This window comes from Aythya marila (genome assembly GCF_965140915.1).
Source record: "Aythya marila genome assembly, chromosome: 33".
Classification (NCBI taxonomy): domain Eukaryota; kingdom Metazoa; phylum Chordata; class Aves; order Anseriformes; family Anatidae; genus Aythya; species Aythya marila.
The window spans coordinates 765848-780910 of record NC_139074.1 but is presented as its reverse complement, the minus strand read 5'-3'; the positions used below and the strand labels follow the sequence as shown (position 1 = coordinate 780910).

At 54.7% G+C, this 15063-nt stretch overlaps 1 protein-coding gene across 1 annotated transcript; it reads right to left on the bottom strand.

Moving 5' to 3' along the window:
- Positions 1–468: 468 nt before the first annotated feature.
- On the bottom strand, positions 469–13408 carry BTNL2 (butyrophilin like 2; the record flags this gene model as incomplete). The annotated part of the gene is made up of 9 exons (XM_082782023.1): positions 469–689; positions 967–1071; positions 1201–1482; positions 2183–2530; positions 7978–8118; positions 8737–8757; positions 11975–12256; positions 12558–12905; positions 13309–13408. 9 exons carry the CDS (start codon positions 13406–13408, stop codon positions 469–471), a joined length of 1848 nt encoding a protein of 615 aa, XP_082638149.1.
- Between the last annotated feature and the right edge of the window lie 1655 nt (positions 13409–15063).

The window sequence follows — 15063 nt, the reverse complement described above, 5'->3', positions numbered from 1 at the left end:
CCCCACTCCCCCATCAGGTTGAGGGGCCAGCCCTGGGCTGCTCTGTCCCAGCTGCCCACCCTCCTCTGCACATCCCCTTGGTGTTGCCCTGGGGCTCAAGGACGGGGACACTCACCCCGATCTGCAGCTTGTTTCTCTGAAATGGAAAGCAAAAATAATATCTGATCAGAAGGAAGAGCTTCTCAGCCCATGGATAGACTTTGAACACATGTCATGTGTGGGAAATGACCAAATTGCACCCAGATTTGGAGAAACCTGACTAACAGTCAGCCAGAAGCAGCTTTGAGCAAGGCTTGTGCACATGGAGCATTAAGGACAGACACTTGTGCAGCTCTCAGCACCGTGCCACCAAAACACAAGGGGAAGTGAATGGGGACGGGTGGAGGATGTCCCTGTCCCGGAAGTCTCAGTGCAGAGTGGGGAAGCCCCTCAGCTCGCTCCCCGTCCCCACCTTGATCCCCGTTCCTTTCAGCCCTCCTGGTCGTGTCCCATGCCCAGGGCAGCCCCAGCCCCAGCACTCCCCACTCCCACACCAGGCTCCAGCTGCTCCTCCAGCACCCCGGAGCCACCAGCACACAAGCCCCCAGAGCCCACCCAGACCAGGCCCAGGCCCTCCCGCAGGGACACCACTTCCCCAGGGGCTGGGGGCAGGGACTGCAAGGACTCACCCAGCTCTCGCCTCTGTGCCACTGAAAAGCAAAGGCGGAGGAAGAGGTGGTGAGCAGAGCAGCTTGGTTGCTGGGTGGGAACATGTGCAGGGGGGCTGCGCCTTGCCACCAGCCCCACGCTGCAGCCATGCTCCCTGGCCTCCCACCCAAGACCATCCTAAGGCTTTTGGCATCCCCAGGAGAACATTCCCTTCCTCCTCCTACGCACCTCCCTGGGCCAGGGCTCAGCCCCGCTCCAGACCCAGGGGGGTCCCTGCCGAACACCTCCCTCCACTCCATCCCTGCGCTGCCAGCTTACCTTGCTTTCGAAAGAGATAAACACCGAGACCAATGGACACAGCCAAAAGCACGAGGACCAGAGCCAGAGCCACCTTCCAGGGCTGGGTGTTGTGGAAGAAGGGATCTGAGAAAAGGCACCAGGAAAAGGGCTGCCTTTACATGCGCATGGATGGAAAAGCAAGACCCAGACTTCTCGTGGCTCAGGACAAGTGTGGGGGCCAGGAACACCTCACCCTGGCCGTGCCATTTGTACCTGCGATGTGCAGGGAAAATTTCCTCTCCTGCTGGAGGCGGCTGTTCCTGACCACGCAGGACAAGGGCCCCTCCACGCTCCCGGTCATGATGACGGCGCCTTCGATTTCAAAGAGCCCCTCCTGGTCCTGGGAATGTGTCTGGGAGACCGAGGGCAGGTGCTGCCCGCGAGCATCCCTCCACAGCAGCTGCGGCAGCGGGTACCAGCCGGCTGATTGACACAGCACCCGGACGCCTCCATCCTCGTAGCCCCCGAGGTAGAGGTGGGGGTCAGCGCCTGTGGCTGGGGGAAGAGCCCACCGCTGAGGCTTGACTTGGGGAGGGATTCATTTCAATTCAAAGACCCCATCTGCTCCCGTGCCAACACAGTCCTGCCCAGCCACTGCTTCAGGGGCTCAGGGACCGGGTACTGCACGCACCCAAGTAAACCCCAAACCACCACGGCTGGTGCCAGGACAAAAGAACAGGGCTGTAGAATGCCAATGGCCCCAAATCGCCCAGAAAATCCAGGTGCCGAGGTTCAGCACCTCCAGGCAGTGTCTCTGCACCAAGCTGTGCTGGTTCAAGAAGCCCTGAGAGTTCCAGACAACAAATCAGGCCACCCCACCATGAAAAGCAAAAGCAAGTTGACGTCCAGACGCTCAGAGATTTCTACCCAGGCACAGTGTTTGTTCCCATGATTGGTACAGCTGAAGGAGCTGCTCAGCAGCCAGTGCCCTCAAAGCTTCATGGAGATGGAGTTCAAAGAGGCCACTGAGACTGAATGAAATCATTTCGTTCTTTCTGAATAAAAAGCCTACAAGGGGCACAAGTGTGCTCCTTGCTGCACAAGTGCTCACAGAGAGAGGAGGAGAAGCCCCATCAGACTTAACTTTTTGAGACGCCTCTTAGATGGCCATGAGGATGGGACAGGGTCCTGGGTGGGACTCACAAACTCAGGGACACCTGTACCATCCCCTGAAAGCCTCACCCCAGACACTAACCTGACACCTGCAGATGCACCGTTGCTTCGTCATAAGCATCAGCATCTTCCACAGTGCAGATGTACAGGCCATCATCCGAGGGTCTCAGCCCTGTGATTCGCAAGTCCAGGCTTCCAGCAGAGAGACCAGCTCTGGACAACTCTGTCCTCCCGGCATATGCCCCCATCTGCTCCCCGTACAGGTCCTCTCCATTGCGGTAGTGGTGCACTGTCTCAGACAAATCATCCCGAATCCACTTGACCTCCAAGCTGCGAGCATCGCGTTGAGGGGACAAGTGGCAGGGCAGCACAACATCCTGCCCCACGGTGGCAGTGACAGGCTGGCCTGGTCCCACCACTCTGAACTGAGCTGGGCAATGGAGAAGGGCACAGAGAGGAGGTGAGATTTTGCCATCATAAATTTAGGGGCTGTGAGTGACAAAGTGTGAGCTGTGTGTGAGTTGGTGCGTGCTGCGTCCCCCGTGTCCCATGGGAAACCACTGGGAAAACACAAGAGGGGAAAAGGGAGGACGTGCAGGAGAAGGAGGTGTGCTGGGAGTGGGAGCCCTCTCTGCAGCATTTGGGTAGGTGAAGGAGAGCCAGAAAGGGCAGTCAAGGCAGCGCCCGTATTGTGTGGAAGAACCAAAGGGAAAGAGAAACCCAGCAGGGACCGAGCTGTGGGCTCAGGTTCCCCCTTTCCCACAGCCTCTCCCCTGCCCCACATCAAGTCTGCATGCACAGGGGGGAGAGCCCCCAGCAGCCCCACAGGATCCTACCTGAGCCCAGCTGGAGGAGGAGCAGAGTGATGAGGGAAGTCAGGAGCCCCCTGGCATGGCCGGTGAGGCTGGGGTGGCTGCAGCCCCAGGGGAGCCCCATCTGTGCTGCAGAAGGAGCAGTAGCTGGGATCAGGACCTGAAGTAGAAGAAAGAGGGGACCGAGGGGCTGCAGGCACTGCAGGCAGATGGGGAAGGAGTCCCCCTGGGCCCGGGCACAAGGACCCACAGCCAGCAGTGCCTTGGACAGGGCGCAGAGCCTGCGCTTTTATCACAGGCTGGGGGACACAGCAGGCAGCCCCCAGGGGTTCTTCTCCAAAGGAGCCCCACCAACAGAGAGGTCCCTTACGGCACCCAGCAGAGCTGCAGAAAGCACGAGGCTACGCCCAACTTTCCTAACCTTTGCCCAACTCCTGGCAGCAATAACCCTCTGGGAGCAATTTTCCCCCTTTCTTGATGGGAGCAAATGGCTCCAGAGCAGAGAGGGATTGGAGGCTGCAGGGTATGGGGAGCAACTGGGTGCCAAGTCCAGTGCTGCCACAGTTCACTTAACGTTGTGCGGGCAAAGAGCAAGCCCTGCTCCTGGCTCCAATCAAGCAGTCATGGTAGAAGGTCAGCTCACATTGGCAGGGATCTTTTTCTAGAGCTTAGGTGGGTAATGAATCTTTACATCCTCTGGAAGGGAGGTCAGGCAATGTGGGAGGGCTACAGAGAAAAGGTTTGTCTCTATAAGCAAAATAGTTGTACGGCCAAAGCTGACTTCACGTTGAGCCTGGACAGTACTGTGATGGGTATTGAAATGGACTTAGAAAAATATTTTAACTCCAAAAGGAGGACCAGAAAAAACATTGGTCTGTTAACTGATGGGAATGGTGTCCTAACAAACAAGGACATTGACAATGCAGAGATGTTTAACGCTTTCTTTGCCTTTGTCTTCAACATTGACAATGGGCACTGGGACCTGAGGTGCCATGTGTTGGAGTGTCATGACTGTGGGAATGATAAACTCGCAGCCAACCCTAAATTTTTGTGGGATTTGCTTCTACATGTGGATGTATACAAGTTTATAGGGCCGTATAGGATTAAACCTAGAGTACTCAGAGAACTGGCAGATGTCATCAGGAAATCTAAATAAATTACTTTTGAAATATCCTTCGGAATCTGGAGAGGTCATAGAATCATAGAGTATCCCGAGTTGGAAGGGACCCATAAGGATCATCAAGTCCAACTCCTGGCACCGCACAGGACTGCCCAAGAGTTTAGACCATGGGACTAAGTGCACAGTCCAATCGCTTCTTAAATTCAGACAGGATTGGTGCAGTGAGTACTTCCCTGGGGAGCCTGTTCCAGTGTGCAACCACCCCCTTCGTGAAGAACCTCTTCCTGATGTCCAGCCTAAACTTCCCCTGCCTCAGCTTAACACCGTTCCCGTGGGTCCTATCACTGGTGTTTACAGAGAATAGGTCACCTGCCTGTCCTGCCCCTCGTGAGGAAGTTGTAGACCGCGATCATGTCCCCCCTCAGCCTCCTCTTCTCCAGGCTGAACAGGCCCAGTGCCCTCAGCCGCTCCTCATACGTCTTCCCCTCTAGGCCCTTCACCATCACTGTGGCCCTCCTCTGGACACTCTCCAACAGTTTAATGTCCTTTTTGCACTGTGGTGCCCAGAACTGCACGCAGTACTCGAGGTGAGGCTGCACCAGCGCAGAGCAGAGTGGGACAATCACCTCCCTCAACCGCCGAGCAATGCCGTGCTCGATGCACCCCAGGATGCAGATGGCCCTCCTGGCTGCCAGGGCACACTGCTGGCTCATATTCAACTTGCTGTCTACCACAACCCCCAGATCCCTCTCCGTGGGGCTTCTCTCCAGCATCACATCCCCCAGTCTGTACGTATAGCCAGGATTACCCCGTCCCAGGTGCAGGACCTGGCACTTGCTCTTGTTAAATTTCATGCAGTTTGCGATCGCCCAGCTCTCCAATTTGTCCAGGTCTCTCTGCAAGGCATTTCCACCCTCAAAAGAGTCCACAACTCCTCCAAGTTTGGTGTCTTTGGCAAAATTTGCTCAGAACGCCTTCTAGTCCTACATCCAAATCGTTTATAAAATCATTGAAGAGGACTGGCCCTAAAATGGAGCCTTGGGGGACCCCACTAGTGACCATCCGCCAGCCTGATGTGGCCCCATTTACCACAACCCTTTTAGCCCTGCCTGTCAGCCAATTGCTCACCCATCGTATGATGTTTCTGTTTAGTTTTATGCTGGACATTTTGTCCAGTAGGATTCTATAGGAAACCGTGTCAAAAGCCTTGCTGAAGTCCCAAAAGATCACATCAGCTGTTTTCCCTTGGTCAACTAGATGGGTGATCTAATCATAAAAGGAAACCAAATTTGTTAGGCAGGACCTACCCCTCATGAACCCGTGTTGGCTGGGACCAATGACAGCACTGTCCCCCAGGTCTACTTCAGTAACTTCAAAAATCATATTCTCCATAATTTTACCAGGCACAGTTCGCTCAGGCTGGGTGAGCAGGTGGGTCCCTCTCACCGCTCTTTTGCAGTGGTCTTTCCCATCAGTACTTGTAACCTGCTTGCAACGCGCCTGGCCATGTTATCAATCAGGCAGAAAACCATGGTTTCTGCATCTCTTGCAGCCTCTCCAGCCACAGTCACCAAAGTAGCTACTCAAACGGAGGGCTTGGGGAAACACACCGCCGTCCAGGTCTTGGAGAGGCAGGTGACCTGATCTCTGTAAACACCAGTGATAGGACCCGCAGGAATGGCATTAAGCTCAAGCAGGGGAAGTTTAGTCTGGACATCCGGAAGAGGTTCTACACGAAGGGGGTGGTTGCACACTGGAACAGGCTCCCCAGGGAAGCAGTCACTGCACCAGTCCTGTCTGAATTTAAGAAGCAGTGTGCCCAAGAGGCCAAGAATGTCAACGACATCCTGGCCTGTATCAGACATAGCATGGCCAGTAGGACCAGAGAGGTGATTGTACCCATGTACGTTGCCCTGGAGAGGCTGCACCTCAAGCACTGTGTTCAATTTTGGGCCTCTCACTACAAGAAGGGCATCAAGGCCCTGCAGTGTGTCCAGACAAGGGCTACAAAACTGGTGAAGGGCCTGGAACACAAGTCCGACAAGGGGCGCCTGAGGGAACTGGGGTCTTTTAGTATGGAGACAGCTCAGGGGAGACCTTATGGCTTTCTGCAACTACCTGAAAGGAAGCTGTGGGAGCTGGGGGCAGATAACTATCAATAGAACAAGAGGAAGTGGCCTCAAGTTGTGCCAGGGGACGTTCAGGCTGGAAATGAGAAATTTGGTCTTAGAAAGAGAGGTTTGGCATTGGAATGGGTTGCCCAGGGAAGTGGTTGAGTCACCATCCCTGGAGGTTTTTAAAAGAAGTTTGGATGTAGAGCTTAGTGATATGGTTTAGTGGAGGACTTTTTACTGTTAGGTCAGAGGTTGGACTCGATGATCTAGAGGTCTTTTCCAACCTAGAAATTCTGTGATTCTGTGATTCCTCCTAGCTTTGACTAACAGGACCAACACCAAGGAGACAGTCTGCTGCAAGACACCTTCCCAGGCAGCAAGGCCTCAGGACACAAAGCACCCAGGAAATGCCACTGCCAGACTCCATCTTCTTGTGCAAAACTTTATTTGCCACAGTCCTGCTGCTGCTGCGCCTTGATGTGCTCCAGAGGAGAGAACAAAGAGCCTCCACAGACTGCTCATGCTCAGCACCAGGAACAGGGCAAAGATCAACCCCAAACTAGGAGGCAAAGGTGGCCTGCACTGGCCGGCAGCACACAGTGACCACATCCCTTGCCCTGGGGTCTGTGAGCAGTGCAAGCAGAGAGGAGAGGAGCAATGAGAGCTGCTGCAGCCCCTGTGCTGCCCGCTGGGGCTCAGAGGCAGGGTGAGACCCATGGGTGCCAGCAGGGCTTGTGCCCTAGCACATGAGACCTGTGCAGGGCAGAGCCCAAAGCACCACAGCTCCCCGAGCTCCACTTTCTTCAAGATTCCCACAGACCCAGTCCTTTCCTGTGCTTTTCCCTGTCCTTCATGGGACGGATTCTACAGCATCCTGTCTCCGCCAAGCCCTCCCACAGAATCCAACTCAGAAAGCATCCCAGCCCTGCAGCATCCTGGTCCCAGAGCATCCAACCATGAGAACAGCTTCGTTGCCCCCCACTGTAGCCATACTCCGGCTCAAATCCAGCTTCCACTGGACTTTTCTGCCCTGCCACTTCAAGTTTCCTGTTCTTTTGGGGGTATGCAGCTTCCTTCAATAATGATTTAAAATATTCACACGCTGGGATTTTCCATGTTCAGAAGATGATTTTTTTATTTACAAGGAGTATTACTAATTCTTTTACATCTAAATTCCTGCTATATACTTCATGCTTTCACACCCAAAGCCAAATTCTTCACTGGAGTTAGAAACAGGGTTCCCAAAAACGAAGTAAAAGGGCTGCCTGAAGTCAGTACCCCCACCATCTGCTGCAGGTCTCAGCGTGCAGGGAGAAACACAGGGCAGCCCCTGACCCCACTGCCCCTCATTCCTGCAGTGCTCCTGCAGGATGAAGGAGAGGTGATGCAGGAGTGGCTGGAGAAGTGCAGGAGCTCTGCAGGGCTGGGGACAGGGTCTACAGGGTGCTGTCCCTCAGGCACAGCTGGGCATTCGTCCCCAGCCAGAACCAGGGGCGCATGCTCTCCCCTTTGAGGAAGACATCTGTGCAAGTGAAGATCTCGACCCAATTGTCATGGTTTATAAAAGACACCTGCCCCTGGGCACAGTCAAGACAGACCCAGATCCTCGTGGGGACAGGGGACAGGGACAAGGGGGTGGGAGGAGATGTGAGAGACTTGAGATTTTTATAACAGTACTCCACAGCCCAGATCCCTTCTTTAGGGCTCATGTTGATCCACCCCTTCCTCTTCACCGATGCCCTGGCCACCCCCACAGCCCACCCTGAATCCTTTAGCCCCTCTCCCTCCACCTCCACCAACCAGCAGTGCCTCCCCTCTCTGAACTCCTCACGTCCTAGAACGCAGCAACTAGTGTCAAATCTCTCTGGTGTGTCAGGAACCTGCTGTTGTTCAGCTTCCCGTCTCACACTACAGTTGTCCTGAGACAGGACAAGCAGGGAATGAGCCGTGTGTGGATCCAGGGTCACCTTCACTGCAGGGACAGAAGGAGCCAGGCCATCAGGGGCAGAGCTCAGCCCTGGGCAGGCTTTCCCCAGCTCGAGGCCAGGAGCTGCCCCACGGAGAGGAGATGGGGCACCTCTTGGCTCCTGAACATGCCCCACCAGGGGCAGGAGGAGCACCTCAGAGGGCAACCCAGTGCACACCTACCTCTATTTTGAGGCAGCAGAAAATGTCTCCATGCTGGAAGGAGAGGGGAGAGCTGATCACAGCCCATGGCAGGTGCCCAGTGGGTGTGGGCAGGGTGAGGGGCCAGCCCTGCGTTGCTGTGTCCCACCTGCCCACCCTCCCCTGCACATTGCCTTGACATTGCCCTTGGGCTCAAGCTCAGGAACACTCACCCTGCCCTGCAGCTTGTTCCCCTGGAAAAAGAATGCAAAAGCAATGTCTGATGAGAGGGGAGAGCTTCTCGCCCCATGCCTGAACCCCAAACTGCTTTGTTATGGTGCAGGATACTCACTGAGCATAGCATCTTTTTTCTCTGTCAAACAAAAGCAAAAAGAAAGCACGATGGACAAGGACATCTTGCCTTCTCAAAATGCCCACTGGTAGAACCCAAGGGCCTTCATTTGGGGGAGGGATGGACACTCACCCAGCTCTGTGGCTAGTTCCTCTGCAAAAGAAAAGCAAAAACACTTGGTGAGAGAGTACAGATTCTCATTACATGACAAGAACTCATTTTCTTTGGGTTTGGGGCCAGACACTCACGCAGTCTTGCAGATTGGTGCGCTAAAAATGAGAAGAAAATCATGGTGAGAGGGAACAGCTTCCCATCCCATTGCGATGACCCCAAATACTTTCAGATACTGATGGAGACTTACCCAGCCTTACATTCTTTTCCTCTGCAAAAGAAAGAGAAAAGCAATGCATGATCAGAGGGGAAAGCTTCTCCTGCCATAGCTCCCATTGGAAGACATGAAGTTCTTTCCGTTGGGGAGGGACACTCACCCAGCTCTGCAGCCAGTTCCGCTGCAAAAGGAAAACAAAGGCAATGCATGATCAGAGGGGACAACTTCTCATCCCATGGCTGCTTCCACGGGAAGACCCGGAGTTCCTTCATTTTGGGGAGGGACACTCACCCAGCCTTTTATCTTTTTGTGCTGGAAAAGAAAGGTAAAAGCAATGCATGATCAGAGGGGACAGCTTCTCGTCATATGCCTGCTCCCATGGCTATGCCCCCAAATTTATTCTTCTAGGAAGTGGCCAAATGTAACTTTGCTCCCAAAGGAGGGACCAGACTAATCGTGAGTGAAGTTCATCTGTGAGCATGGTTTCTGCAAGCAGAACAACCAGCACAGAAACTTGTGAAGCTTTCAGTACGATGCCACCAAAACACAACTGGAACTGAATGGGGATGTGTGGAGGACATCCCTGTCCTGGAAGCGTCAGTGCCGAGCAGGGCAACCCCGCAGTTCGCTTTCCGTCCCCACCTTGATCCCCGTTCCCTTCAGCCATCCCGGCCGTGTCCCATGCCTGGGGCAGCCTTGCACTCTCCACTCCTGTGTCAGGGTGAGGAGCCCGCCTACGGCTGCTCTGTCCCAGTTGCCTACCCTACCCTGAACATCGCCTTCATGTTGCCGAGGACACTCACCCAGCTCTGCTGCTTGTTCCTCTGAAGAAAAGAAGAAAAGAGGGGGAGAGAAAAGAAATACCCGATGAGAGGGGAGAGCTTCTTATTCCATTGCTGGACCCCATACTGTTTGTTGTTGTGCAGGATACTCACCGAGTTCTGAATCCTTCCTCACTGTCAAACAAAAGCAAAAAGAAAGCACGATGGAAAGGGACATCTTGCCTTCTCAAAATGCCCACTGGTAGAACCCAAATTCCTTCATTTGGGGGAGGGATGGGCACTCACCCAGCTCTGCTGCTTGTTCCTCTGAAGAAAAATAAAAAAGACGGGGAGAGAAAAGAAATGTCTGATGAGAGGGGAGATCTTCTCATTCCATCACTGGACCCCATACTGTTTTGTTGTGGTGGAGGATACTCACTGAGTTCTGTATCCTTCCTCCCTGTCAAAGAAAAGCAAAAAGAATACATGATAGAAAGGGACAACTTCCCATCCCACACTGCCCACCAATAGGGCCCAAATTCCTTCATTTTGGGGAGGGACACTCACCCAGCACTTCAGTTAGATACACTGCAAAAGAAAAGCAAAAATACTTGGTGAGAGAGTACAGATTCTCATTACATGACAAGAACTCATTTTCTTTGGGTTTGGGGCCAGACACTCACTCAGTCTTGCAGATTGGTGTGCTAGAAATGAGAAGAAAATCACGGTGAGAGGGAACAGCTTCCCATCCCATTGTGATGACTCCAAATACATTCAGATGCAGATGGAGACTTACCCAGCCTTGCATTCTTTTCCTCTGCAAAAGAAAGAGAAAAGCAATGCATGATCAGAGGGGAAAGCTTCTCCTCCCATAGCTCCCATTGGAAGACATGAAGACGTGATTGAATCATGGAAGACAAGATTGCCGAGGACACTCACCCAGCTCTCCTACTTGTTCCTCTGAAGAAAAAAAAAAAAAAAGGATGGGGAGAGAAAAGAAATGTCTGATGAGAGGGGAGATCTTCTCATTCCATCACTGGACCCCGTAGTGTTTTGTTGTGGTGGAGGATACTCACTGTGTTCTTTACTCTTTCTCACTGTCAAAAAAAAGCAAAAAGAATACATGATAGAAAGGGACAACTTCCCATCCCACACTGCCCACCAATAGGGCCCAGATGCCTTCATTTTGGGGAGGGACACTCACCCAGCTCTTCAGTTAGATACACTGCAAAAGAAAAGTAAAAATACTTGGTGAGAGAGTACAGATTCTCATTACATGACAAGAACTCATTTTCTTTGGGTTTGGGGCCAGACACTCACGCAGTCTTGCAGATTGTTGTGCTAGAAATGAGAAGAAAATCACGGTGAGAGGGAACAGCTTCCCATCCCACTGCGATGACCCCTTTGTGCAGCTCTCTGCACCGTGCCACCAAAACACAAGGGGAAGTGAATGGGGACGGGTGGAGGACATCCCTGTCCCAGAAGCATCAGTGCAGAGCGGGGCAGCCCCACAGCTCGCTCCCCGTCCCCACCTTGATCCCCCTACCTTTCAGCCATCCCGGCCGTGTCCCATACCCAGGGCAGACCCAGCCCCAGCACTCCCCACTCCCACCCCAGGCTCCAACTGCTCCTCCAGCACCCCCGAGCCACCAGCACACAAGCCCCCGGAGCCCACCCAGACCAGTCCCAGGCCCTCCCGCAGGGACACCACTTCCCCAGGGGCTGGGGGCAGGGACTGCAAGGACTCACCCAGCTCTCGCCTCTGTGCCGCTGAAAAGCAAAGGCGGAGGAAGAGGTGGTGAGCAGAGCAGCTTGGTTGCTGGGTGGGAACATGTGCAGGGGGGCTGCGCCTTGCCACCAGCCCCACGCTGCAGCCATGCTCCATGGCCTCCCATCCAAGACCATCCTAAGGCTTTTGGCATCCCCAGGAGAACATTCCCTTCCTCCTCCTACGCACCTCCCTGGGCCAGGGCTCAGCCCCGCTCCAGACCCAGGGGTGTCCCTGCCGAACACCTCCCTCCGCTCCATCCCTGTGCTGCCAGCTTACCTTGCTTTTGAAAGAGATAAACACCAAGGCCAATGGACACAGCCAAAAGCACGAGGACTAAAGCCAGAACCACTATCAAGGGCTGACCGTTTTGGAAAACGGGAGCTGAGAAAAGGCACCAGGAAAAGGGCTGTGTTTACATGCCTGGGATTAGAAAATCAAGGCCAAGACTTCTCCTGGGTCAGGACAAGTGCAGGGGCCAGGAACACCTCCCCATGGCTGTGCCATTTGTACCTGCGATGTGCAGGGATGATTCCCGTTCCTGCTGGAGGCGGCTGCTCCTGACCACGCAGGACAAGGGCCCCTCCATGCTCTCGGTCATGATGACAGTGCCTTCGATTTCAAAGAGCCCCTCCTGGTCCTGGGAATGTGTCTGGGAGACCGAGGGCAGGTGCTGCCCGCGAGCATCCCTCCACAGCAGCTGCGGCAGCGGGTACCAGCCGGCCGATCGACACAGCACCCGGACGCCTCCATCCTCGTAGCCCCCCAGGGAGAGGTGGGGGTTAGTGCCTGTGGCTGGGGGAAGAGCGCGTGGCTGGGGCTTGACTTGGGGAGGGATTCATTTCAAGGCAAAGACCCCATCTGCTCCTGTGCAGACACAGCCCAGACCCAGCCACAGCCCCTATGGCTCTCAGACCAGTCCTTCCATGCTTGCACTCTTCCAAGCAGTCACAGACCATGGAGGAGAATCCCCATCAGACTCAAGTCCTTGAAAGGACTCATTGATGGCCATGAGCATGGGACAGTGATCTGGGTGAAACACACAAACCCAGGAACACCTGCACCATCTGCTTGAAGCATCAATCCAGCCACTAACCTGACACCTCCAGATTCACCGTTGCTTCATCAGAAGCATCACCGTCTTTCACGATGCAGATGTACTGGCCATCATCAGAGGGTCTCAGACCCGTGATTCTCAAGTCCAGGCTTCCAGCAGAGAGACCATCTCTGACCAGCTCTGTCCTCCCGGCATATGCCTCCATCTGCTCCCCGTATAGGTCCTCTCCATTGCGGTAGTGGTGCACTGTCTCAGTGAATTTCTTCCGGATCCACCTGACCTCCAAGCTGCGAGCATCGCGTTGAGGGGACAAGTGGCAGGGCAGCACGACATCCTGCCCCACAGTGGCAGTGGCAGGGTGGCCTAGTCCCACCACTGTGAGCTGGGCTGGGCAATGGAGAAGGGCACAGAGAGGCAGTGAGATTTTGCCATCGTAAATTTAGGTGCAGTGAGTGATAAAGGGCGAGCTGTGTGTGAGTTAGTGCATGCTGTGTCGCTTTGTCCTGTTGGATACCGGGACAACAGGAGAGGGAGAGGGAGAATGTGCAGGATAAAGAGGGGTGCTGGGAGTGGGAGCCCTCTCTGCAGCATTCATGTAGGTGAAGATGAGCCAGAAAGGGCAGCCAAGGCAGCGCCCATATTGCATGGAAGAACCAATGGAAAAGCGAAACCCAGAGGGGGCCGAGCTGTGGGCTCAGGTTCCCCCTGTCCCACAGCCGATCCCCAGCCCCACAGCAGCAAGTCTGTCAGGCCCAGGGGGAGAGCCCCCAGCAGCCCCGCAGGATCCTACCTGAGCTCTGCCAGAAGACGCGCAGAGTGACAAGGGAAATCAGGAGGCCGCTGGCATAGCTGGTGAGTCTGGGGTGGCTGCAGACCCAGGAGAGCCCCATCTGTGCTGCAGCAGGAGCAGGAGCAGGAGCAGAAGCGAGAGGGGACTGAGGGGCTGCAGGCACCACAGGCAGATGGGGATGGAGTCCCCGTGGGCCCGGGCACAAATAGCCACAGCCAGCAGCACCTTAGGAAGGGCGCAGAGCCTGCGCTTTTATCACGGGCTGGGGGACACAGCAGGCAGCCCCCAGGGGTTCTTCTCCAAGGGAGTCCCACTGACAGAGAGGTCCCTCACCGCACCCAGCAGAGCAGCGGAAAGCACAAGGCTACGCCCAACTTCCCTAACCTTTGCCCAGTTCCTGCTTGCAATAACCCTCTGGGAGCACCTTTGTCCCTGGGGCAATGGGAGCAAGTGTCTGGGGAGCTCTAGAGGCCTGGCACCACCATCCCATCAATGCTGGGTGCCCTGCCCAATGCCTTCAGCAAGCACAAGGGGCTTGTCCCCAGCAGGAGCCTCTTCAGACCAAGTATCAGCATATAATATCTTTTATCATTCTCCTGCTCAGATTCCCACATGCTATGCTGCGTGGTGAGCTCCTCTCCCAACTGAGCCACCAGTTTGAAGAGCTCACCTAGCTGAGGGCACACTTGCACCCATGACACCCACTTCTGCCTTCAGGCTCTAAGGGGACCTCCAGAGACTGGTGCTCCCTGGAAGTGAGGGGTTGGGCTGCTCTTCCCATCCTCAGGAGGTCTGTTTGTGGGGAGGCATCTACCCAGGGAGGTTGTGGACCCCCATTTGGGTTTCAGCTGCAGACCTGCCTCCTGGCTCTGACTCCCAGGACCAACAGCAAGGAGACGGTCTACTGCAAGACGCCTTCGCAGGCAGCAAAGCCTCAGGACAGAAAGCACCCAGCAAATGCCACTGCCAGACTCCATCGTCCAGTGCAAAACTTTATTTTATAGAATCATAGAACTGTAGAATATCCCGAGTTGGAAGGGACCCATAAGGATCATCAAGTCCAACTCCTGGCACCACACAGGTCTGCCCAAAAGTTTAGACCATGGGACTAATGCACAGTCCAATCGCTTTTTAAATTCAGACAGGCTTGGTGCAGTGACTGCTTCCCTGGGGAGCCTGTTCCAGTGTGCAACCACCCTCTTGGTGAAGAACCTCTTCCTGATGTCCAGCCTAAACTTCCCCTGCCTCAGCTTAACGCCATTCCTGCAGGTCCTATCACTGTTGTTTACAGAGAATAGGTCACCTGCCTCTCCACTCCCCCTCGCAAGGAAGTTGTAAGTTGCGATGAGGTCCCCCCTCAGCCTCCTCTTCTTCAGGCTGAACAGGCCCAGTGCCCTCAGCCATCTTCGTCGCCCTCCTCTGGACACTCTCCAACAGTTTAAAGTCCTCTTTGTACTGTGGTGCCCAGAACTGCACACAGTACTCGAGATGAGGCCGCACCAGCGCAGAGCAGAGCGGGACAATCACTTCGCTCAACCGACGAGCAATGCCGTGCTTGATGCACCCCAGGGTACGCTTGCCACAGTTCTGTTGCTGCTGTGCCTTGATGTGCTCCACAGGAGGTAACAAATAGCCCCCACAGGCTGCTCATGCTCAGTATCAGGCACGGAGCAAAGATCAACCCCAACCTAGGAGGCAAAGGTGGCCTGCACTGGCCAGCAGCACACAGTGACCACATCCCTTGCCCTGGGGTCT